The sequence below is a fragment of the Siphateles boraxobius genome, unplaced genomic scaffold, assembly GCF_051911475.1.
Source record: "Siphateles boraxobius isolate OS27281-9 unplaced genomic scaffold, OSU_SipBor_1 8, whole genome shotgun sequence".
Lineage (NCBI taxonomy): Eukaryota > Metazoa > Chordata > Actinopteri > Cypriniformes > Leuciscidae > Siphateles > Siphateles boraxobius.
The window spans coordinates 38,297,961-38,324,885 of NW_027509208.1; the positions used below are offsets into that span (position 1 = coordinate 38,297,961).

The 26,925-nt window shown below is 37.5% G+C and overlaps 3 protein-coding genes and 1 pseudogene across 4 annotated transcripts; all 4 read left to right on the forward strand.

The window, feature by feature from the left end:
- Window positions 1-1,281: 1,281 nt before the first annotated feature.
- stx7l (syntaxin 7-like) lies at window positions 1,282-11,343 on the forward strand. 2 transcript variants are annotated; one of them, XM_077220742.1, is made up of 11 exons: window positions 1,593-1,662; window positions 1,993-2,126; window positions 2,493-2,600; window positions 3,102-3,171; window positions 3,301-3,391; window positions 4,753-4,890; window positions 5,728-5,777; window positions 7,020-7,116; window positions 7,194-7,266; window positions 8,849-8,931; window positions 9,396-11,343. In XM_077220742.1, exons 3-11 carry the CDS (start codon window positions 2,522-2,524, stop codon window positions 9,486-9,488), a joined length of 774 nt encoding a protein of 257 aa, XP_077076857.1. In that variant the 5' UTR covers window positions 1,593-1,662; window positions 1,993-2,126; window positions 2,493-2,521; the 3' UTR covers window positions 9,489-11,343. The 2 variants fall into 2 exon arrangements, with proteins under 2 accessions (XP_077076856.1, XP_077076857.1); XM_077220741.1 differs by lacking the exon at window positions 1,993-2,126 and having other exon boundaries at window positions 1,282-1,662.
- Window positions 11,344-12,345: 1,002 nt separating this feature from the next.
- On the forward strand, window positions 12,346-13,595 carry LOC143729462 (trace amine-associated receptor 13c-like). Its single transcript, XM_077220740.1, has one exon. The coding sequence runs from the start codon at window positions 12,474-12,476 to the stop codon at window positions 13,536-13,538; it is 1,065 nt and encodes a 354-aa protein (XP_077076855.1). The 5' UTR covers window positions 12,346-12,473; the 3' UTR covers window positions 13,539-13,595.
- A 5,979-nt stretch (window positions 13,596-19,574) lies between these two features.
- LOC143728993 (trace amine-associated receptor 2-like) lies at window positions 19,575-20,312 on the forward strand (annotated as a pseudogene).
- A 3,408-nt stretch (window positions 20,313-23,720) lies between these two features.
- Window positions 23,721-24,701, forward strand: LOC143728746 (trace amine-associated receptor 13c-like). The gene has a single exon (XM_077219584.1). The coding sequence runs from the start codon at window positions 23,721-23,723 to the stop codon at window positions 24,699-24,701; it is 981 nt and encodes a 326-aa protein (XP_077075699.1).
- The last annotated feature ends 2,224 nt before the right edge of the window (window positions 24,702-26,925 follow it).

Genomic DNA, 26,925 nt, shown 5'->3' on the forward strand with positions numbered 1-26,925 from the left:
CCAGAGTCGCGGCCAAAGCCGATTCGAAAGACCGCTGTTCGCCAGCTGCATCTTCTTTCTTTTCAAGTAACAGGGAAATCACCCTATGGAAATCACGTGGAACCGTCACAACGCTGCCGTCATTATGTTAAGCCCGCCCACCAACTCTATACACGATGTGATTGGCCTGACCAGAGTTTGGTTTTTCCAACTCAAAAGCCTATGGAGAGTTGCTAGACCACCCTTTCTACAAAATAATTTTTGCTGCCACTAGGGTGCGTCTAGATTTCTAGGCTACTGCGAAGACAGATCAGCGGCTGACTTAAATGAGCGCATGCCGGTTAAAAAAGGGGGCCCTTAGAAGACGCCGAGCTGAAGTCAAAATTCCGTCCGTGAGAAAAACACTGATCTGCATAAGTTTAGGATGGACTGTAACCATCTTTTATAATCTTGTACCATTGAATTTTGGAAACGTAACCCTGACAGAGACAACTGTGATCTGTTTTAGAGAATGTGCAGTGGCTGTCAGCAACGCCTGGGGTTCAGCCAACTTGATAGTGAGCTTCATTGCTCCGTGTTTAGTGATGGAAATCCGAAGTGAAGGCAACAAAAACATTGAGCACAATTGTATTTGTGTATTTCATATCCTGGGTTCCCTGGTATATAGGTATACTTAATATCAAACAATTTCAAAAGTCATCTGTGAAACTCTCTGCGTTACTGTGTTTATTTTACGCTAATGCATGCATTAATCCATTTATATATGCAATATCTTACCCCTGGTTCAAAAGGTCGGTGAAGCTTATTGTTAGCCTAAAAATACTGCAGACAGCAACTAACCAGTTGAACTTGTTTCCTGAAGTCGGTTAATATGAAAATGCATGTATTTGTTTTAAAAAAGTGTTTGCATTGTTTATCTTCTTGGCTTTTTGATTAAAAAAATATCTTCAATCTTTATACATTCTTCATTCTCATTGTTTAGAATGAAAATTCGCAAAAACTAAAGACATTATAATTAGGAGATATTAAGAGTGTGAAGAGTGCTGTAACTGTCTTAGTGATTTTTAATGATGAATAGCCAAATGAACACATATGGAAATAATATCATATTAAAGGGTAACTAAACCCCTGGTCAGAGCCTGACTCCACCCACTGGCAATATTTGAAAAATGCTGGAAAAGTGGGCAGAGCCCAGCTGAGGGGGGCGTGCACCTGAGATGCACCTCTTTTTATGGAACCACCGCAAACATCCAATAGGAAAATTCAACTGCAGTAGCCACCGTTCAACCTGAAGAGGGCAGCACTCAGACGTTTTTACACCATATTTTGTAGAATTAAAACACTTTAAACCAAAATGTCAAAAAATTTACTGGAATCAATGAACAGCATTTATGAAGCTCCATTCTTACAGATCATTAACCTAAAAAAGTTGTTTTAGTGTTTAGTTACCCTTCAAAGTCTGCTTCTTATTTGCTAATTAGTTTACCACAAATTACAATAACAAATTATTTATTTTTTAAATAAAGTAAGAGTTATATTTAGAGACAGCTGTCAAATATTTGCGACTTAAAATATTAAGTAGCCTACATGTTCCTGAACGCATGCGGAAGACTGAACAGAAATCACGTGACTCAGGCATCAAGAAATCAGCTGAGGGCTCAGAGTTTCACTCAGGAAATCCAGGTAAACTGAACATCGAAAGTACATATCAATGTAAAAGGCATGTCATTATACATAGTGCAAGTGTGTTGACTTAATTAAGAGTAGTTTTATGGGGATTAAGTCAGTGAAGAGATTAACAAGCGTCGCTGGTTCTTAAATTCATTCAATGTGAAAGTCTTTGACAGCTCGTGATCTGAACATTTATTTAACAATACGACAATTAAATTTTCCTGACCATTCTTAGTGTATGTTTAGTGTGAGTCAGTAAATATAGAAACTGTCTAATTTTATAATAAATGAATGTGTTTGTGAGTTTGGGCGCTGTGATTTCCGCATTCTTTCGTTTTGCAGGTGCGGAGGTCGGTAAACATTACTAGTTAGCCTGCTAACGTATGAACAACACTATTCTAGCTTTTTTCGAATCATTACCAAACTAATAACTGGTATGTCAGTAAAGCAAGGCACGTAGTCACACACTATATGGGGTAAGTTGTCACAATGGGAACCATGAAGTATCACAGGCTTTTCAACAGTAAAATCATTATGATAAAATAGCACACAATTTGTATTCACTTTTCCTGGCATGACATTTGTGAAAAATTCTACATTTCAATTCAAATCTTCATTATACTCTTGTATGAATGTATGCACTATAGCAGATACATTTGAATGTTATTTGAGGACACAATTCACAAAGCAAAACATCTTAAATAAAAATTTTAAAACAATATATGTGAAAAAATATATTATGTAATGTTTTATATATCAATATATAGCTACTATATATTCATACAGAAAAAGAGATAGTATCCCTGGGAGTAAATGTGATTTAACATCTGTAATCTTTCTAGGTTTGGTGACTCATTCTGTGATCTCCATCATGTCTGGGTCAAGCGGAGTTGATGCAAATTTGCTGGCACAGAATATAAGTTCAAATATCCAGAGAATAACACTGCTGAGTGAGTCAATTTTACTCAATACCTCTTTATTTATGTGATGTGTGGACTGTTTGCATAAATGTTACATAAAAAGTGTGAGTTTGAATCACTGGTTTTGCCAAATACATTTAAATAACCATCCATTTTGGCCTAAAACTAACTAGAAAACTGCTGATTCAGTCCTTGCAAGGAACAAGACCATTTTAAACTACTACATTATGTTTAGACTAGTCTTCACATGGGTGTTTAACCCTGCCGGAAAAGTTAATTGTCTGGTTTCTGTTGTCACAACTTCAGTTACTTGTGAAGTTAGCGTGCATTGCACATAAATGTTCGCCATGTATGGTTATGCAGTTTAATGAGAAAATCTACATGTACTAACCACAACTCTAAAATCAAGTATAAGAGGAATCAATATTGGATGGTCATGAAAAACCATAATACACACTTTTACATAACCCAATAGCATGGGAGGTGTGCTTAAAAGTGGTTATCAGTGTTGCCTTTTTTTTTTTCCCCCAGCTAATGAAATCCAGCAGATGATGAGACATTTTGGAACAGCACAAGACACAACTATCCTGCGACAAACATTGTGAGCCGAATAGAAGCAGCCAGTTCCCTTCCCTTTCATTTATCACGCATAAAATAAATAAAACAGTTATATATGTAAATGCAAATATATTTTGCAAATATTTTTGTTTTTATTTGTCAAAACACACAGACAGGAGAAACAGCAGAATGTCAATCATCTTGCTAAAGTGACAGATAAATACATGAAAGATTTCAGCTCTTTACCTGTGACCCCAGAACAGGTACAGAAATCAGACTGTCTATAATCCACTGTATTACCTCATATTCACCACATATACATACAATAATTCCTATGAAAGCACTTAAATAGACTTTTGTATTGTAGAATTTGTATATGGTCGAACATTCAGCATCCAAAACTTTCTGATTTATAAGTAAATCAATTAGCAAACACCATCGCACACCTGCAGGTGATAGGTGCGTGGGAAAAAAAGACCAAATAAGTAGGTCAAAAAATCTACAAAAAACAAGACACGATCAGAACTTGCAGATGAGTATCAAAATTTGATTAGCAATGTTTCGGTCTCACAACCTCAATCAGCCATATACAACTATCCAAACTCAATCCCATTTAAAATAATCACATGACCAATCAACGTAAAGATCCATTTGTAACCAATAAAGCTCAATGACTGAATACATAATTAACACCACATCATCATAAACAGTTACAAACATAATTGTTAATAATTTCAAAGTTAAAAAAAATACTAAAAAAAAACTTTTATAACATCACATTAAATAATTGAATCATTCATACCTCTAGGTGATAAAGTCTGAAGGGTAAAAATCCAAAACAGTTCACGTCTCTGTAAGAGCAATTCAATATCACCCCCTCTAGGTGGCACACTTACTTTTTTTCAATCCCACAAAAACGTAAGGAGGAAACATTGTGATTCGAAGATAGAAAATGAGCCGCAACTGGATAATTGACATCTTTTCTTCCGATAGAATTCTTATGTTCATTAATTCTTTGTTTTAATTGACGTGACGTTTTTCCCACATAACCTAAACCACAAGGACAACGGATCAAATAAACAACATGAGTAGAAACACAAGTAATCACAATTTATTATATATTTTTTATCAGTTCTTGAGTGACAAAAAAATTATGTTTCAGAATAACAAATTCTCCTCAATCCGACAAAACAGTCGGATGAAAACTGGTAGTGTGCAAAAGTGTGTTGCGATCAGTCTGTTTCGTAAACAAAGTTGTAATCTAATTGCCTTTATTCTTCTGTACCCACATATCTAGGAAGTATACTCTGAAAGAGTTGACTTCCGAGGTAAATTCCAAGTCGTCAACCAAGTTATTTAATTTATAAGTAAAGAAATAAAAATATTCAGTGTTGGGATAGAACTTACACATTGACATATGACAGTATTAACTTAAAGGGACAGTGCACCCCAAAATTGAAAATTCTGTCATCATTTATTCACCCTCATGTTGTTCCAAACCTTTTGACTTTATTTATTCTGTGGAAAACAAAAGAATATATTTTGAAGAATGTTGATAACTAAATGGATTAACTAAAACTATACCAGTACAGTTCAAATGTGACGTTCCTCTCTTCTTACACAGCGGCAAAGAAGAATCCACCGAGAGCGTCTCATCACTGAATTCTCCAACGCTCTGGGTGTTTTCCAGAAAGTTCAGCGCGAGGTAGCAAAGAAAGAGAAAGAGTTTGTGGAACGTGTTCGTGCGAGCTCAAGAGTTTCAGTAAGTTTCATCTTTCAATTGTAATGAAGGAATTACATTAATAAATTGATATTATCCACCCAACTGAGAGCAAAATGCTTTGTTGATTTATACAGACACAAATATCTAATGTGTAAGGGTCAGTTTCTATAGTCCATTTCTTTGATAGTTATACACACTACTTAAATCCAAATGTTTCCCCAGTTAAGATGCATCTAGTCTTGTGTAGCCAGACCTTCAGACTGCCAGCATAAGGTCTGGACTGCATCGCAGCTTTTATTGGCCAAGGACCACCCAAGAGGCCATCTGACATGTAAAGCAACCAATCACAGTTCGTTTTGTTCCGCATCATGTTTAGGGACGTGAAAATGTAAAGTAAATGTCCTTACAATACAGACCGTAGTGCATCCATTAAATTATTCATTCAAGAATATTGTGCAAGTTTACTGCAACAATGGAGCCACGAACTTTACATATTTAGATCCAGAATTTTCAGAAAATCCAGAGTTTAGTTGACACTGTTAAGCGCTTATTGTCACAGTTGTAAACTTGGCGGCTTTCTTCTACCATGAGGAGGTTTGGCATCATGACTGCTTTCCAAGCGGACCGTCAAAGAATGCGCCGCACATCTAATTCAACCAATCTGATGATGACTTTGATACTACCGAAGTGTTTCCCATTTTGTGTGCTTTAGCCAACGGTCCATTGGCGTGATGTTTGAAGCTGAGACTAGGATGCATCTAATATAGTATGATTGAGAATCACAATTTAGTTGCAGTATCATTCTATACTGCAGATGATAATTGGCTTGAAGTATAATGATGTTTTTTTGATGATGAATTATCTTTCTTCCTACAGGCTGGTGATCTAAATGATGACTTTGGAGGAATTGCGTCACCCTTTAATAGGTTAGACACTGACTTTAAGATGCCCCTATTATTCTTTTCGGATGTTACCTTTTAATGTAATTCAGGGGTGCACAATGCTGTTCCTGGAGATCTACCTTCCTGCTAAGTTCAGCTCAAAAGACAGAATAAAAAGAAAGTTTAGCTCCCAAAAGAAAGAATTGAGTAATTCCAGTCTTTCTGCACGAACCTACGTAGGTTTGTAATAAATTTGCATAATACCAGCCTATGGTCTTCGTTGGCTACCCGCAAACGTTTACTTTGACTTGCCCTCAAATGCTGTAGTTGTAGCTGAGGCCTAGAAGAATTTGATTCTTGTTGTCGACATCTCGAGAAGACACTATTTTCTGCGCTGTAAAAGCTAATTTCACTTTGCATGCACTTTCAAAGGATGAGGACCCACGCTCAAATTGATACGGCAAAACCCAATCATTACTGTCCTTAAATGGTTAGTTCACCCAAAAATGAAAATTACCCCATGATTTACTCACCATCAAATCATCCTATGTGTATATGACATTCTTCTTTCAGACGAATTCAATCTGAGTAATATTAAAAAATGCCCTGGCTCTTCCAAGCTTTATAATGGCAGTTTACGTTTTGAAGTCCATCAAAGTGCATCCATCCATCATAAAAGTGCTCCACACGGCTCTGCTGGGGTTAATAAAGGCCTTCTGAAGTGAATAGATGTGTTAGTGTAAGAAAAATATCCATATTCAAAACTCTGATTGTATTCGTCTGAAAGAAGAAAGTCATATACACCTAGGACGACTTGAGGGTGAGTCAATCATGGGGTAATTTAAATTTTTGGGTTAACTAACCCTTTTACATTGTGTTTAAAAGTGCTGAGGAAGCCTCTGGAACTGAAATTCAGATATGGTAATGGCCGTTTCGTTTTCAACACGCACTGTAAACGATCGACCAGTCACAACAGACTGAGCCATCTGACCAATCAGAGTAGAGCAGGTTGTCGGAAAGGAGGGGTTTAGAGAGACTGAATCCTTTATCAAACCGTTTCAGACACTGTGAGAAAATAACAGATGTTGCAATGTATATTATGAGAAAATTGATTTTTGAGCAGAGCGGATGCATGTAAACCTATTGTAGTTGAACTCAAAAACAAAATGAAGAACCTTTAAAATGGCATAATAGGGGAACTTTAAATGCATCTCTGCTGTCCTGTCACATTTATGCATAAAAAAAATTGAATGTATGTCTTCAACTGTTCTCTGTGTGTGTTTTTAGTGAGATTCAGGCTCAAACTCAAAGCTATGAGGAGAACTTCACAGAAGAAGATCTCCAGCTCATTCAGGAGAGAGAATCAGCAATCAGACAGCTGGAGGTGAGACTCATTCAAACCCCAACTCATCAAAGAACTACTAATCTTACAAGTGACAAGCACACTCTCTTGTTTTTCAGTCGGACATTACAAATATTAATGACATCTTCAGAGATCTGGGCATGATGGTGCATGAACAGGGAGACATGATTGGTAAGATCTCAAGAGAGATATAACTAGTTTTTTACACTTTTTACACCACTCAAAACTGAGTGGCAACCACGCAAAACTCTTCCCACATGATGCTTGGATATACAGGAAGGTTGCCAGGCCAATGCTAAATGGTTGCTGACCCAAGTCAAAATAGTTGACTCCCAAATATATATTAGGCCTATATTGCGTTCTTCAAAACAGTGAGTCCAAATAAACTGTTTCAAAACTTTGCTGGTGGACACTTGAGTTTGGAAGACACAGTGCGAGTCCTCCCTATACGCTAAGTACGCAAGTTGCGTAGGGCCCCCAAACCACCAGGGGGCCTCCTTGCTTTAAAAAAAATTTAAGACTAGGGCTGTGAGATTAATAGAAATGTAATCAGTTTCGTTTTTGATTTTGGCTTCTGAAGATTATAAAAAAGCGTTGTGCAGTGGTGTGCTGTTGCCCTTCCTATGTCCATCCTAACATCCAAATCAGTTAAATCATGTAACGTCACTGCCGTGATATACAGTCTCCTGCCCGACATGCATGATGCTAAAAAAGTTGCAAATGAGACACTACTCCCCAGGCGGCTTACAACTCACTGTTATTGGTTGACAGTTAAACTGCTCTGAAAGAACAGATTAAACAGATGGGGGTCATTTTGTTGTTGTTTTTAACGCACTGACAGAGACCCCCTCTCACAGTTTTGCTTAGGGCCTCCAGAAGTCTAAGACCGGCTCTGGGAAGACAGCATTCACTAAACAAACTGAACACTGATGTCTAGCCAACTTGGGTCTCTCCAAATGCTTTAATGTGCTGATGTGTACTTTAATTGTTGAAAAGTAAACACATGTATGCTGTCCTGTGACTAATGGGCCACAATCTTGTGGACAGTAAATAAATCTCTCCTTCTGTCAGGGTTAGTGTTATTTTTAGATCTGTCTATTAACTGGATGCTGCATACGATTTTAGGAAATTCTTTTTTATAACAATATTTTAGCTTTTTTTCCTGTATAATTGCTTCGAACACAGAGCAACATATACAAGTATAAATCTTGTTTAATAATTATATTAACGTTTTGTTTTTTTTAAATCTGTGGGGTTTTTTTAAGACTTGGCTCTGAGGGAGTGTGTGTTTAGTGATGAAACTCTTAGACAGGAAAGTGCAATTAAAGGTGTTAAAGGGAAAAGCAGATGTTGATAATGAAGACCTGCGAGGCTTCACACACACCAGCTCAGTGGGGACTGTTTGTTCAAACACTAAACTTTTAATGACATGAGCTATTAGCAAGAACCTATTGGTGTTGTTTACATATGTGATATTTCATCCAATTTACGACAGTTTGCATCATTGTTTGTGCTACCCACTAAAACTTTGAGATGCATAACTGAATGAATGATGAAATATTGCTCACTAAGGGATTTTGAATGAAGTTCTGAGGGACTGTGCATTATCCTTAAACAACATTTTTGTTTTAAATGGAGAATAATAATTTTTTGATGCAAATAACGGAGTCAGATTATTTTAGCAGTTCTCACTGTAGAAAAGAAATTCATTCTGTTTAACCCTGAGATGTTTTATCTCCCTCTCGTTTTGCAGACAGTATAGAGGCCAATGTGTCGAGCACAGAGATCCATGTGCAGTCAGCAACACAAAATCTGAATAGAGCAGCAAGTTACCAGGTACATCATTTACTCACCCTCATGTTATTTCGAAGCCGTATGGCTTTATTTCTTCTGTGGAGCACAAAAGGAGAAATTTATCCAAATGAAAGTAGATGGACACTGTCGAGCTCCAAAAAGCACAAAAATGCACCATGAAAATAGCCTTTATGACTTCTGCTCTATATTCCAATTCTTCACAATAGCTTCCAAATCATACAATAGCTTTGTTTGAGAAACAGATGTAAATTTAAGTTGTAATTTGCTTGAAAGTTTCCCTTGCACTCAATGTGTTTGAGTTCTTGTACTTGTACCGCCTACATTATAATACTCGTATACTACTGTTTTACTGTTATATTGTATATTGCAGCTGTAGTATATTGCAATTTTATCTTTTAATTAAATTACTATTTAATTTAAATGCTAAATTGACAACCATTATTATGATTATTATACTAGTGACTAATTTCTTCTGCTCCCTGTAGACGTCATTCCGCAAGAAGATGTTCATCTTAATCGCTGTTCTGGTTGTGGTGGCTGTCATTATTGGTTTGATCATCTGGGCCTCTCAGAAATAATGAGTGTGCCAACTCCATCTGATGCCCTACAGCATTTACACTGGCATGTTGTTAATGACTTGCAGAGGTTTGTCACCTAGAGAAGCTGCCTTGACTTTTAGCTGCAGTTAAGATATCGTCATTAATGGAATATTTAATAACAGTTTAACTCTATGAAGGGCATCTTTGGCATGCTATCTATTAACACAGAGAATTATTTTTTTAGTTTTTAAAGCAAAAAACAATGCATTGAGTTACAACATTCCACAGAGACTGTACATAAAGCTTAAAGGGATAGTTCACCCAAAAATGAAAATTCTGTCATCATTCAGCCTACTCAAGTTGTTCCTAACCTATATGAGATATATTTTGAAGAATATTGGTAACCTGACAGTTGACGGCACCCATTGACTTCCATAGTATGTTTTTTTCCATTCTATGGAAGTCAATGGGGCCCATCAACTGCCTGGTTACCAACTGGCATGAACACTCAGTTATCTTTGTTATCTTATTTATTTCCATGGACTTTTAGTCTGTCACTTTGCCTTTATCTTTGTGGATTACCTGAATTTGTTGTCATTAAAGGACCCTTTTTGTTTATTGAACCATTTGTGGACTTCATCCTCATCTTTTTCATCTTGTGACACTAATATTCTTCAAAACATCTTATTTTGTGTTCAACATCTGTGTACAGATTTGGAACAACTTGAGGGTGAATAGATGAGAAAATTTTCATTTTTGGGCGAACTATCCATTTAACTTGTTTAACCTAGAAAATGATTTTAACATTGCCACTGTTAACCAATAATGATGCCATTGCCAGCTTCCACCCATTTGAATTGTTCTAGAAGCAAGCATACCTTATAGTAAAATTTTCAATGGTTGAAAATGGCACAAATTTATGTTTTTTTTTTTTTTATCTCTGTCAGTCAGTATAAAACTGCTGCTATAAAGATGTTTAAGGGCACTTGACCTTTAAAATGTTCTCAAACACTTTATTTGAAGAAAGACACTGTGAATACACTGCCAGTCAAAACATTAGATACTTGAAACCATTTCTCATCATCTTAACTTTTTGAACTGAAGACTTTTGCTTAAATGTTCAAAATTAATTTTGTAGACTATAATTACTTTAATTATATATCACTTTACTATTCATCTAAAATATATAAAATATTCATAAAGATTGAGTAGATGTGAATAAAAATTTGACTGGTAGTGTCAGATTCGTTCAGGTCCACTGTGTAAGTACATATATGCAAATGAAAAGGTTGCACTCTATTTTAAAAATTTTGTATTTTTAAATCCAATTTTGTTGTTTTTAAAATGAGTAATAATTATAGATATATGTGAATCTCAAGCACAAAGCCAGTACAATTTTATGGATTACAGAAATGTTCAGCTCATTATATTACCCTGAAAAGTCTCTCATATCCAGGAGAAATTAAAGTTTAATGCGTGATATGTAGATGAATTCTTGATGCACGTCGTGTTTCCCAATTCCTTATTAATCATCATGAATCATGTATCCTGTCTCACTGTGCCAAAACTTCTTTGTAAAATTACTGAAATGGATGCCTCAATGATTTACAATTTACAATGTTACTACATTTTTGTCTGTCTCTATGATGTTGTTTTACACAAATGTTATATAACCTAAAAAGAGAACAAAGTGTTGAACAGGTAGTCAATTATGCAAGCTAAATCATGTCTACCCAGTTGACTCATTGTGAAGGGAAATAACCACTAGATGGAGATAATATCAAATGTGGAGTTGCATATTCAGCTCAGCTCTAATGGCAAACGGTTCACCTTTAACCTGCTCACACAAAGAGTTGCTTTCCATAACTTATTAAAATGAGTAACAAATGCAAAATGCTTGCTAAAGAGCTGCCTGATTAATTTATTATGTTAGGTAATCATATATCTTTTTTGTCATTAGATATATCTCATATATATATATACATTTACCAAATGATGGCAAATTCAAGTTTAAATGTGGTTAATCCAGAGGTGTATTTCTTTTAATTCTGAAATTAATAAAACTTAATTTGGGTTAATTTAAAGTAAATGTTCTCTGAGTTAAGTAGGCTATTGCAAAGATTAATATTCAAAAAGAGACAATTCATGTCCATAACATTAACACAAACTTATTACACAGCTCTCTGGAATAACTATATATTTGTGTCACTTTCATAATAATAATAATTCATTACATGTATATAGCGCTTTTCTCTGCACTCAAACGCTTTACATAGAAGGGGGAATCTCTTCAACCATCACCAATGTGCAGCATCCACCTGGATGATGCGATGGCTGCCATATTGTGCCAGAACGCCCACCACACACCAGCTTCATGTCTTTTACATCACTCTGGTTCTCCCTTCTCAAATCTTTCCAAATGGCTTTGGATGAAAGTGCCACATTACATAAAAATAAGTTTGGTGACTTAAGTTCGACAAGGATCCGATTAAAACTGTAAAAAGTGTCCTCCAAACTGTGGAAACTACATAGTGAAAAGTTTTTTGTTTTGTTTTTTGTAAGTGGGAAACACTTGTACATTGAGTTTTAAATAATGAAAAAAAAGTAATAGTGATTATGTATAAAAAATTTGCAGAACATGTTTGCCAAAGTTTGTATCATCCACCTCAATGGGAACAATGCAAACCCTTTACACTGAGGATCGACTGAGACTGATTCTGTTGGAAATACCAAGACTTGATGTTCAAGTACTTCATATAATCTCACAGCAGTGAACCACACTGATGGCTGTCAGGAATATTCCTGTCCAGAGAGATAGGTAGATATCTAATCAGTTTATCTCCCAACTGTATGTTCTTCTCCCTTGATGCTGTTGGTCTTGGAAAGATTAAAGATGTCAAGTGTATAAAAGATTGTAAAATCTTTTATTGTGGAGCCTCCAGGAGTGACTGTGTTTCAGTGAGGAGCAGTTCAGAACTGCTGGAGAGACAAATAGCATCTTAAGAGATCTTTAGCTGGTTACGCATGTGGTTATATGAAGGAAGTCAGAGGGGAACCACACTATGTTTTGATGATTCTTCCATGTATTTCAGAATGAATCTCACAGCAGTGAACCAAACTGATGACTGTCAGGAATATTCCTGTCCAGAGAGATCCGTTTCTTTCTCTGTCTATGTGATTCTGTACGTGTCCTCAGCAGCTGTGGCTCTTCTGACCGTGTGTGGAAACCTGCTGGTCATCATCTCTGTTAGTCACTTCAAGCAGCTCCACACTCCTGCTAACATCCTCATCCTCTCTTTAGCTGCGTCTGATCTGCTGGTCGGAGTTTTTGTGATGCCGCTTCATTTGTCCTGGCTCATTGAGTCATGTTGGATTTCTGGACAAGAGATGTGCTCGGTTTTCAATTTTGTGACTTTTCAAGCAACAAGCGTTTCTGTTCACACTGTGGCTCTAATAGCAGTTGATCGGTTTCTGGCTTTACATTCTCCTTTTTTTTACTCCGAGAAAATCTCTCCCACTGTGATCTGCATAGCAACTTTATTTAACTGGCTGTTTTCACTCCTTTATAACTTTACTGTTCTTTTCATTAATGGAAACTTCACTGTAATGTGTCCAGGAGAATGTCTTTATATTGTAGATGGGGTTTCATCCCTTATTGATCTCCTGGTTGTGTTTCTTATGCCATGTACACTCATCATAATATTATACACTCATGTTTTTGTCATTGCTAGGAAACATGTGACTGCTATAAGAGCCCTTCAGGTTCACAACAGCAAAGAATCCTCTAAAAACAGAGTCAGTGACAAATCAGAGCGAAAAGCTGCATTAGCTCTCGGGATTCTGGTTTTTGTGTTTCTCCTGTGTTTACTTCCTTATTATATTTTTTCTTTAACAAATTTCTTAAGAGATGATTCATTTTCTAATGTTATCAACAGTGTTTTGATTCTCTTTTACCTTAATTCCTCTATTAATCCGCTTATTTACGCTATGTTATACCCTTGGTTTAAGAAAAGTTTAAAAATAATTCTAACTCTTAAAGTATTTAACACAGACTCCTCTCTAATGAATGTGTTCTCTTTAAGCTCTTAAAAAGGAATAATGTCAAACAAATGTCTTTCCTTTGCTTTTTAGATGTTTATTTAGTTTTTCCTGATGTTCTTTTTCATCATTAGCCTATTGTTAAAATAGTATTATCTTATATTGTGATGAATGAAACCAGGCACGTTATTCAAGAAGCATGCTTATTGTCTGCATTGTTTATAAGTAAAATGTTTGTTGGTTGCTATGTTGTTTGAGAATTTTTGTTATCATATAATACAGATGCTTAATTTTAGATTTATAATTCTAACCTACTTAGCCCATCCGCTCTATTTCTTTTTAACATTTAGCGAGTTTATTAATCTAATTAAAACATGACAATCTGGGGCTCAGGTCAGGAAGCAGACAAACTGGCTAAACCGACCGTCTGCTAGCGGCCTCGCGTCACCAAGGTCAGATAAATCCCATTACATAGAGCCACTTTCATAGATATCATCATATAGAGACTGTTTCTGTTCCCCGAATTTGGAAATCCAAAAAACATAATATTTTCAAAACCACTAAAAAATCTAGTTTTAAATATACTTCTTTTGAAGTGTTGGTGCTTAATGTAAAAATATATAATGTAAACGATAAATCAAGTTTGAGAATTCTGCTGGCAACTGTATACAGGCGCTCGGGGCACCATAAAGATTTTATCAAAGAATTTGCTGACTTTCTATAAAGTCCTAATTGTTGGTGATTTTAATATACATGTAGATAATGGAAAATATGCAATGGGATTGGCATTTAAAGACATTCTTAACTCTATTGGAGTTAGACAACACGTGTCAGGACCTACTCATTGTCGTAATCATACTCTAGATCTAATATTGTCACATGGAATCAATGTTGATGCTGTTGAAATTCTGCAGCAGAGCGACGACATCTCAGATCATTATCTAGTCTCATGTAAATTACATTTAGCCAAGGCTGCAAAGCCAACTCCGTGTTACAAGTATGTTAGACCTATCACTTCTGCCACTAAATATTGCTTTGTCAATAATCTTCCTAATCAGTTTCATCGTCTCAGCATCCCAGATAGCTTAGAAGAACTTGATATTGCAACAGAAACTTTTAACTCTCTCCTTTCCAGCACTTTAGACACAGTTTCTCCGTTGCGCTTAAAGAAGATTAAAGAAAATAGTCCAACGCCGTGGAACAAAGAGCACAACCGGGCCCTTTAGAGAGTGGCCAGAAAAATGGAGCGCAACTGGAAGAAAACAAAACTAGAGGTATTTCGGATTTCATGGAAGGAGAGCTCGATTGCTTACAGAGAGGCTTTAAAAGCTGCTAGATCTGCTTATTTTTCAACCCTATTAAAAGAAAATAAACATAATCCAAGGTATTTATTTGAAAAAGTGGCTACACTAAGACCCTATACTTGAGCGAGCTCTTAACGCATTATAGTCCTTCACGTCTATTGCGATCTCAAAGTTCTGGCCAGTTGATAATACCTAGAATATCCAAATCGACTGCTGGCGGTAGATCCTTTTCTATTTAGCACCAAAACTTTGGAACAATCTTCCTAACATTGTCCGGGAAGAAGACACAGTCTGTCAGTTCAAAGCTAGACTAAAAACACATCTCTTTGACCTAGCATTCACATAACACTCTATAGACTTCTATAATTCAATATTAGGCTGCTTAGATTAGGTCAGCCGGAACTGGGAACACTTCCCTTAAATCCTGATGTACTCGTTACATCATAAAAAGAATGGCATCTACGCTAATTTTAGTGTCTTTGTTTATCCGGAGGTTTTTCCGCAGCCTGCCGGATCCAGGCCGTTTCCAGATCTGACGCAGGACTTTCACCTGGACCTGATGACAATGCAGTGCTGAAGTGCCAACTAGCCTCTCCCTATGGAGGATCCCTATACCACTCTACAGATAAAGCGTTGTGGAATTTTTCGGTTCGCGTACCTACCCAAAGTGATAAGATAAAATACAATTCTGCATCAAATTTATAGGCGAGACAAGTAGTTTGTTTAGGCATGGTTTGTAAGGAATTACAAACCTGCGCACATATATTCAAACGCACATAACTATAGAATCAATTCTTAATGCGCATGTGAACGCCATCAGCGTCTATCACAGGTTCACGTTTAAAGTCTGTTTAGAGAGAACGGTGTCGTCTTAGCGGCCCCTAATTTAATAACAAATGATCATTTAGACGGAAATGAATCAATCAAAACTAACTTTAGCTGGACTTTTTTTTTTTCAAGAACCACTATAAAACCAAACCAATCTCTTACCTTAAATTATATGTTTATCTCTGTAAAGCTGCTTTGAAACAATCTACATTGTTAAAAGCGCTATATAAATGCGGATGACTTGACTTGACTTGACTATTATAATGAGTATCTAATGAATGTCAATTTATTGTGGGGATGGATGAGTGTTACTGTCCTCCTCATGGTGGAGCAGGTCAGATGTGACATCATACTGTTTGGCATTACAAATACAGTTAAACTATATTGCCAAAAGTATCGGGACATCCCTCCAAATCATTAAATTCAGGTGTTCCAATCACTTCCATGGCCACATGCTAAGGTTGTATAAAATCAAGCACATACTGTAGGCATGCAGACTGCTTCTACAAAAATTGTGAAAGAATGGGTCGCTCTCAGGAGCTCACTGAATTCAAGTGTGGTACCGTGATAGGTTGCCACCTGTGCAATAAGCCCATTCGTGAAGGTATACTATATGAAGCCATACATACGTATAATGTGAGATAGAAATAAATATTTAAGTCGTTAAATTCAAGTTCACGTAAACTTTTTCCTCCGCTGCGGCTGTCAGTCATTCTTCATTCACCATTCAAACAGCGCGTCGCGTTCGGTTACGACAGTCAACGATGAAACTCTCTCCAAGATGATTCAATGTTACTATTATTATACTTTATTTGCAGATAAAGTTCTATGTTTTCGCATAAAATGACTATCTTGCTGGACTGTATTGCTGTACCAGTACCTTAATGTTCGTTTCTACCGTGTGTCTGTTAGATCACAACACTGGAGAGCACAATCATGTTTCTTCACGCGCACAGTTACTGAAATGTAATACTGTTAAAAGAAAAGGCTCAATAAACTATTGCATAGATAGATACTGTATAATACACTATGCATCGATATGCCTTTCCTTTGTGCTTTTAACCTTTCTGCGCGCTGTGACTCTGTGTTGCTTCAAGCGCATCATTCTGCGCTCGGGATGCGCATAAGCGCTTTGTGCCGCACTGTACTGTAGCCTATAGGAGTCTTTCATATTCATATCATAATACTTTTGCGCAAAGAAAGATTATTAATAGCCTTTTTTGTTCTGTTCTGTCCTATCTATCATTATGTTGCTGCCTCATTAATCTCTTAATTTTATAGTAGACTATATATATAATAATTGATCTTTCTGATTTTTATCTTGTTTTTCATGAATGTATTTTACAACAATACAAAGAGCAATGTGTAACGTTTTACCAGATTTAGTGCTACACTTATTGTTTCTTTGTTCCCCACTAAATAATGTTTTTTTTACTAAATGTTCAGATTGTATACAATTATTGTTTTTCTAAACTAAATTTTACTGAGTTATCCACTGATCTAGTTTATAATATAATTTTTGTCATAGGTTATGATCATATATATGTTTTGTTTTTTTTTGATTTGTTGTTTTTCTTTATAATGAAGTAGTCTGTATTAAGTAGATTGTGTTTAACACAAAAAGAGGGATTATCAGTTCAACACACAGAGTTATAGAAATTCTACTTGATTTAAAAAAAAACTGCGCTGGTATTGGATCGGTATCGGTTGATACTCAGAATTTTTGGTATCGGATTGGATCGGTTCAGAAAAAATGGTATCGGGACATCCCTAATATTTTCTGGTAGGCTATATCTAAGTTACTCAGGAGCTCTGTTGACATAGGCTTTGCTTGATGAATTGAGTCGTTGAACACAGCAGGAGAGAACGCAACGTTAGTCAGCTAGCTAAAGCTCCGGTGGAAAATTATTAGCTAACGCTACAGAGGACATAATTCTTTTGACTCATGGCTGAAGTTAAGTTTCTCCAGCTCTCCCCAGGTTGGGAAAAAATGCATCTCAAAATGCATCAGATTGATGCTTTAAAATATGGAATATTTAAAATGTTCATGCATGCTTACATTACCAAGTGCAATGCAAAGCGTGGGATGCAGTGGTGTAAAGCACGTCGCCACTGGAATCTAGCGCATTGGAGACGTGTTCTCTGCAGTGACGAATGACGCTTCTCTGTCTGGCAATCTGATGAACAAGTCTGGGTTTAGAGCAGAGACTGCAAGCCAGGCCTTCTTGTCCAACATCAGTGCCTGACCTCACAAATGCGCTTCTAGAAGAATGGTCAAAAATTCCCATAAACGCACTCCTAAACCTTGTGGAAAGCCTTCCTAGAAGAGTTGAAGCTGTTATAGCTGCAAAGGGGGCATGGGCCAACTCCATATTAAACCCTGCGGATTAAGAATGGGATGTCATTAAAGTTCATGTACATGTAAAGGCAGACGTCCCAAAACTTTTGACAATATAGTGTATATTCACATACAGAAATGCATAATTCTGTCTTTCACCTCAAGGCTAAAACAGTCAAACATCTCCATTGTTGATAAGTTGTTCTTGTTTACAAAGAGTATTTATAGTGTGTTTAGAGTGAATAAAAACTTACTTACTGCAGTTTGACGAATTTATGTAAAATGTACATTCTTCTACAGCTCAAACCTTGATCAAACTCGCATACTTGCTTATATTTTCTCGTAACTCTGAATACCTTAATTAACTTTTCGGATGTGTTTGATTAGGCTTGGAATTAAACTCTGGGGCCTAGATTTTAGGAACCCTGGTTTGCATCAAGGTCATGGTATAGTTAGCATGGTCTAGTTATCCCCTGCTGGTAGATGCCGTAACTACACAATCCAGATGCCGAAGAGTGGGTTGGTAAGGTACCCTTTTCACAGAATAATTCCCAGCATAGTCAGGTGTGTAAACATACATTTTTTCTCTACAGTGTTAATTCGGTTTATTTTAAAAGTGATACTACATGCCTATGTTTGTAATTTACATAAAATACATCCAATCCATCTCCATGTAAGGGTTTTTCATATAACCTCACGTCTCTGAGAGCATGCACAGCAAGATCTTTGAGTAAACCAAAGTGGGCCATTTTCAAAGCCAACACGAATTGTAATTTGTTGGCTGTACATGTGTCCATAAGACTGCATTTGTCTTCATGTCATTTTTGTTTGATTTATTTGTAACTCAGAAATGGGTGCTAAGAAATGCTTAGTTATCAATTTATTTCGATTTGGATCTAAATTTAGATAGATTTAGTTTAGCTCTAGTTTCATTTGAAGTCACCATTATGGTGATTCGTGTTTCCTTTAGTTGCGTTATTGGACTTTATATTTAGTTTTTCTCTGCCAGCTGTAACAATGTCTGTGTGCAACACTTTGCAATAGCAAAGAAAGCCAAGACAAAATGTGATCGGATGATGTTGGCTAACTGCTGATGGTAACTATTGATGCTTGTGGCACAGGTCACAAGCAGTCTGCTCCATTATTCCTCGTAGCCTAATTATAATGCCGTGTCAGGTCTGAGGCAGATCTGGGCCGACACAATATTGCTATAAGGGTAATGAATGAGTGTCTTATTTGAAGGACACTTAAAGTTTTTGGGGGAAATTTGGGTGAACTATCCCTTTAAAAGTAGTTGAATCAAAATTTTTTGCAAGTCACATTTGTGGTACATTGCCAATATCAGGTAGGCTAGTTTTCGGGATGTTTTTTTTTTTTTTTTTTTTCATATGCTTAATTTAAGCCCACATATGTCTTTGAATGAGTTCTATATGACACTCTTCATCTATTTTCCTCTAGATTAACAAAATCAGTTGATCTGTATGTCCTTCTCCCTTGACACTGCCAGTCTTGGAAAAATTCAACATATCAAGTGTATTAAGGGCAGCATAGATTGTAAAACGTATTTATTGTGGATCCTCCAGAAGTCAGTGTAAACTGTTTCAGATGATGAATTCAGAATCCATGAATCCTTGCATCCTTGCATATGAGAGAAGTCACAGGCAACAGCACTATGTTTAAGTCTTCCAAGTACTTCATAATGAATCTTACAGCAGTGAACCAAACTGATGACTGTCAGGAATATTCCTGTCCAGAGAGATCTGTTTCTTTCTCTGTCTATGTGATTCTGTACGTGTCCGCAGCAGCTGTGGCTCTTCTGATCGTGTGTGGAAAACCTGCTGGTCATCATCTCTGTTAGTCACTTCAAGCAGCTCCACACTCCTGCTAACATCCTCATCCTCTCTTTGGCTGCGTCTGATCTGCTGGTCGGAGTTTTTGTAATGCCGCTTCATTTGTCTTGCCTCATCGAGTCATGTTGGATTTCTGGACCAGTGATGTGCTCGGTTTTCATTTTTGTGACTTTTCAAGCAACAAGCGTTTCTGTTCACACTGTGACTCTAATAGCAGTTGATCGGTTTCTGGCTTTACATTCTTCTTTTGTTTACTCAGAGCAAATAGCTCTTGGGATTCTGGTTATTGTGTTTACTCCCATATTATATCTGTTCTTTAGTGATTCCATATGACCATGCTGATTTAATTTATGTCAGAGATGTCACTGTAATATTTTTGTTCCTGAACGCCACCATTAATCCCATCATTTACACCTTATTCTATCCCTGGTTTCAGAAAAGCTTAACATTAATTTTCTCATATAAAGTGTTTAATAAAGACTCCTCTTTGATAAATGTGCTGTAAGTCATTGAATGTAAGAGAGAATCAGACTTTTTCCTGTTGTCTATTTTTCAGATGTACTTCTCATTGGTCAATGTGTTTTTATTATTTTTTCATATTAAACATAACAGTGAACACATTGTGTCAGTAAACTGTATAACAATGCAAGTGGGTCCAATAATCTAATGAAATTAATAATTAGAATTATTGAATATAGTGCTTTTTTTATAGCCTATTGTCATGAAACAAAAGGATGCATACTTTACAGGTAAAGTAATCAACAGGTTTATTTGCAGAAGTATGTGATCGCAACAATGGAAGCAGGTGAACTGATGAATATAGTGTTCAGGATGGATATCTGGATAAGTAATGGTCTTATCTGTTGCAGGTTTTGAAATGGAGATCGAGGCAGATGACTGAAGACGGCAGAATGAAGCAGATGACTAAAGACAAATCGTTATGGTAGTTATTGTGCAGGTAAGGAGTCAGGTAAGTGACTCGAAAACGAGATGGTCCATCTCAAGGGGTTATTCCTCCTCAATAAAATAAATGTCAAACTAAGTGTTCTTTGAGGGAACGACAAGACCAGACAAGGGAGTGCAGGAGAAGTGTCTCTTTATAGTAAGTGCTGATGATGAGGTGCAGGTGTTGATGTAATTAGGTGATGGCTGATGGAGTGCAGTTGGGAAACAAGGGATCCTGGGAAGTGCAGTGCGGTACAGGTGACAGAGTTGGTGTGGTGACTGAATACGTGACACCTATACAAAATGGGTTTTCAAAGATAAAGTCTTAACTACAAAAAAAAATGTCTTTAGTGTGTAAAGGTTGCAATCTGACTGCATGTTATGTGAATACCTCAGTGATTTCAAGCCTTTTCATTAACTCACATAATCATTTAGATTTTTTTAATATTTCTTATTACAATACTTTTACGGGAGCCGAATCGTAAGAGTCACAGAGTGCTTCTCAAACTGAATGCTGCATCCTAGTCTGTGTCCTTCTTCAGTCCAGTCATTTAGAGACTTTTAGAATCTTCCTCATCAATAGATGCTAGTACAATACAATGCATGCTTTCTACTAATACAATAGAGTGAATGGCAATCGTCTGTGGTCCACCATTGGCTTACATTATTGGCAGTTTAGTGTTTAGTGTTTAAACAAAAACAAAAGATTACATGTATGCCTTCATCTCCGAAAACATTATTTTTGTCTTACATTTCAAAATTAATTCAGACAAGCTCAGTGCTGACTCGTTTTCCATCAGTTCTTATTCGTGAATTGGAATGTGTGCAAAGGATTGTGGATAATTTACGCAAAGGATTTGATGCATCTTCAAAAGGAGCGGAATGAAGGACTTGAATTGAAGGCTGCCTTCTAAGGATCCTTAAAATTGAGGCGGCCTTCGGAGGCGCTTGATGACATGGCAGCTGAGATAGGCAGCTTTAGGTGTCATGTCTCCGGTCTGATTCACCTGTTCTCTTGTCCTTATGTTCCCTTGTCTGTGTGGTTTGTTGTCCCGGAGCACATGGCTTTGTTTTGACAGTTTGACCTCGTTCATCATCACTGTTCCCTGCATCACGTCCCTGCACCTGTTATTGATTACCTTTCATGTTATTTCCCCTATTTATTCTCCTCGTGTTGTCTGTCTTGTGTCAGATCATTGTGTTTGCTTCCCGCTACACTTCGACCCAGCCTGTTAATATTTAACTGCAGTCGTGTCTTGTTCACTCCTGTTTTGAGGCTCCAGTGCCGTTTGTTTTCTTTTGTGCATCTTCTTCTGTTGATCTCTCCAGGCCTTCTCTCTGCTGCCGGCTGGGTTTCAGCTCACTGGTCCCGTTTTCCTCTCATCAGCGTGCGATCTTGGAGGGGTTGGCACAACCCTTTTTAGTTTGGACTGACCATAAAAACCTTCAATATATTTGCTCGGCCAAGAAGTTTAATTCTCGTCAGGCCCACTGGGCACTCTTTTTTGGCCGGTTTAGCTTCACAGTTTTGTACCAACCAGGATCTAAGAATGTCAAACCTGAAACCCTCTCTTGGCTGTTCGGGGCCCCCGAGGGTGAAACACTGACAGAGACTATCCTCCCTAGAGGAGTGGTGGTGGGGTCCATTACCTGGGGCATCGAGCAGAGAGTGGAGAAGGCCTGTCATTAGCAGGGGGTGCCAAGGGAGTCCTGTCTGTCGACTCTTTGTGCTAGCGGTACTGCGCCTTGAAGTCCTACAGTGGGGACACACATCCAAGCTGACCTGTCACTGTCGCCAGCGGTTTTGGTGGCCCTCCATGGGCCCGGACGTCAGGCAGTTCTTGTTGGTTTGCTCTACTTCGAACCCCCCACCCGTTGGTCTGCTCCTGCCCCTACCCATTCCCTCTCATCCTTGGTCACATTTGGGCCTTGATTTTGTCACTGGCCTTCCACCCTCGAGAGGTAACACTTTGATCCTGACGGGAAACACATTCAAACCATGTTCATAGAAGGGCCTTCCCTACAAACTCACATCTGTCTACTGCATATGAATGTTGTTCCTGCAATAAAAATTGGTGGTGGTGATGGCGCAATGGATAAGACACATGCCTTTGGTGTGAGAGACCCGGGTTCGAATCCACTGTGAGACACCAATGTGTCCCTGAGCAAGACACTTAACCCCTAGTTGCTCCAGAGGCGTGCGACCTCTGACATATATAGCAACTGTAAGTCGCTTTGGATAAAAGCGTCAGCTAAATGAATAAATGTAAATGTAAAAATAAATGTTAGTTATGATTAATTAAAAAATCCATCACATGCCTTAATGAATTACTTCTCCAAAAATAATCATGTTACTGTCCGAGCAGGTAGGCTATGAAGCACTTACTTTGTGACCATAAAAGATGTTTAATAAAGTAGCTATGTTTGTGTGAACACAATCCAGACATATTACATCCGCCATGAATGTCGTATCTTACTCTATACTCATGCTGCTTCTCTCCCATTTATGAATCTTCTCTTGTGGCCTCATGTAATAGCAAAGTGTAGTTAAGATACTTTTCACATATAAAAGGAAAGTAGGCCTATTTGAACGCGGCGATGATTACACATCAAAGATTTGAAGATTAGAAGTTTTTAATTTTATGCAGTGAAAGCCTGTATAAGTCCATCTATGTTTTTGTATCAAACTTTTCTAAATCAGTTGATCTCCCAGCAGAATGTTCTTCTCCCTTGATGGTGATCCAGGTCTTGGAAAGAGTCAACATGTCAAGTGTATAAAAAGGCAACTTAGATTGTATAACGTCATTATTGTGGAGCCTCCAGGAGTGACTGTGTTTCAGTGAGGAGCAGTTCAGAACTGCTGGAGAGACAAATAGCATTTTCATAGATCTGTGGTTATGTACTGAACTTTATATAAATGAAGTAACAGGGAACAACATCTTTGGATGTTTCTTCCAAGTACTTTATAATGGATCTTACAGCAGTGAATCAAACTGATGGCTGTCAGGAATATTCTTGTCCAGAGAGATCTGTTTCTTTCTCTGTCTATGTGATTCTGTATATGTCCGCAGCAGCTGTGGCTCTTCTGACCGTGTGTGGAAACCTGCTGGTCATCATCTCAGTTAGTCACTTCAAGCAGCTCCACACTCCTGCTAACATTCTCATCCTCTCTTTAGCTGCATCTGATCTGCTGATCGGAGTTTTTGTGATGCCACTTTATTTGCCTTGGCTCATTGAGTCATGTTGGATTTCTGGACCAGTGATGTGCTCGGTTTTTAAATTAGTGAATTTTCAAGCAACAAGCGTGTCTGTTCACACTGTGGCTCTAATAGCAGTTGATCGGTTTCTGGCTTTACATTCTCCTTTCTTTTACTCGGAGAAAATCTTTCCCACTGTGATCTGCATAGCAACTTTATTTAACTGGCTGTTTTCACTCCTTTATAACTTCACTATTCTCTTCATTAATGGAAATTTCACTTTCATATGTCCAGGTGAATGTGTTTCTACTATAGATGGGGTTTCATCCTTCATTGATCTCTTAATTGTGTTTCTTATGCCATGTACACTCATCATAATATTATACACTCATGTTTTTGTCATTGCTCGGAAACATGTGACTGCTATAAGAGCCCTTCAAGTTTACAACAGCAAAGAATCCTCTAAAAACAGAGTCAGTGACAAAATAGAGCGAAAAGCTGCGAAACTGCTGGGGATTCTGGTCTTTGTGTTTCTCCTGTGTTTACTGCCATATTATATTTGTTCTTTAGTGGTTTCATATAATGCTGAGTTGTTTTATGTCAGAGATGTTACTGTAACATTTTTCTTACTGAACTCCACCATTAATCCCATAATTTACGCCTTATTCTATCCCTGGTTTCAGAAAAGCTTAAAATTAATTTTCTCATATAAAGTGTTTAATAAAGACTCCTCTCTGATGAATGTGCTGTAAATCATTGAATGTAAGACAGAAACAGACTTTGTACTGTTGTCTATTTTTTCCAGATGTAGCTACTTTGCATAGGTTAAAGTGTTTTTTTTTATTGTTTTTTTTACATTTTGTAAGGGATAATGTACATCCAGCCAGTGGTTCTCTCAAAATAACACCCAACAGAATGAGGGTGGAAGACAGAATGACGCGAAGCGGATGGGTCTTGATCAGCATGAAGGGGGTTATTTTGAGAGAACCACCGGCTGGATGTACATTATCCCACTTATTACATGGCTACTTGCCACATAAGTAAATAATTGGACACGAAATATTGATCTGTGTTGAAATATTTTATTAGGTCTTCAAACGCAAAGCTTCCGCGGGGAGAGCAGTTACAGCGCGGCAAGTTCAAACTAAACGGACATTTTAGAGATATGGTATACGGTCATTATATATCACTTATTAAACAGCATTTAGCCACATAAATAATTATGGGGATAATATATATTGATTTCAGATTAAACTGTTTTAAAAATCGTACCTGTGTTTGTATCTCATAATCCAACAGTGTACAAAACAATAGTCACAAAATGGCAGCAGCTGCGTTTGTATGAAACAAGAGAGAGCAAGTTACTGGATGGCATAATTAAAAAACTGTAGACAAAATATCTATTTGACTGTTTTAATATTTTATTAGCTCACCAAAAGCAAAACTTCCACAAAGTCATCCTCATTTACAGTATATAGCGCTTTTAACAATGTAGATTGTTTCAAAGCAGCTTTACAGAGATAAACATATAATTTAAGGTAACAGAGATTGGTTTGGTTTTATAGTGGTTCTTGAAAAATGTTTTTTCCAGCTAAAGTTAGTTTTGATTGATTCACTTCCGTCTAAATGATCATTTGTTATTAAATTAGGGGCCGCTAAGACGACACCATTCTCTCTAAACAGACTTTAAACGTGAACCTGTGATAGACGCTGATGGCGTTCACATGCGCATTAAGAATTGATTCTATAGTTATGTGTGTTTGAATATATGTGCGCAGGTTTGTAATTCCTTACAAACCATGCCTAAACAAACTACTTGTCTTGTCTATAAATTTTGATGCAGAATTTTATTTTATCTTATCACTTTGGGTAGGTACGCAAACCGAAAAATTCCACAACGCTTTATCTGTAGAGTGGTATAGGGATCCTCCATAGGGAGAGGCTAGTTGGCACTTCAGCACTGCATTGTCATCAGGTCCAGGCAAAAGTCCTTCGTCAGATCTTGAAACGGCCTGGATCCGGCAGGCTGCGGGAAAACCTCGGGATAAACAAAGACACTTAAATTAGCGTAGATGCCATTCTTCGTATGATGTAACGAGTACATCAGGATTTAAGGGAAGTGTTCCCAGTTCCGGCTGACCTAATCTAAGCAGCCTAATATTGAATTATAGAAGTCTATAGAGTGTTATGTGAATGCTAGGTCAAAGAGATGTGTTTTTAGTCTAGCTTTGAACTGACAGACTGTGTCTGCTTCCCGGACAATGTTAGGAAGATTGTTCCAAAATTTTGGTGCTAAATAGGAAAAGGATCTACCGCCAGCAGTCGATTTATATATTCTAGGTATTATCAACTGGCCAGAACTTTGAGATCGCAATAGACGTGAAGGACTATAATGCGTTAAGAGCTCGCTCAAGTACTGGGGAGCTAAACCATTTAGTGCTTTGTAAGTAATCAGCAATATTTTAAAATTTATACGATGTTTAATAGGGAGCCAATGCAGTGTTGACAGAACCGGGCTAATATGGCCGTACTTCCTGGTTCTGTTAAGAACTGTAGCGGCTGCGTTTTGAACTAGCTATAGTTTGTTTATTTAGCGTGCAGGGTAGGGATGGGCATGATTAATCGACGATCGATTATTGATCATTAAGAATTTCGTCGATCACGTTAATTTGTTATCGATTATCATTAAACTAATGCTGCTGCGTTGCGTAGTGTGAGTGGAAAGTGAACGTGTTCCCCGGGCTGGTCAAGTTAGCGCGGAGGTACCTGTGCATCCCGGCAACGTCAGTCCCCTCAGAGCGGGTGTTTTCAGCGGCTGGACTGAAGCCTTGTTAACACTCGACGCGTCCGCACGAGCGCGAAGGTGAGCGCGGCAAAAATGACGTCATTGCGGTATTCGGTGTTTCACAGGCGAGCGCGTCGAGTATAAACGCCTCGTCTGTTTGGGGAGGTGCGCGCGCAGTCTGTGGAGACTCG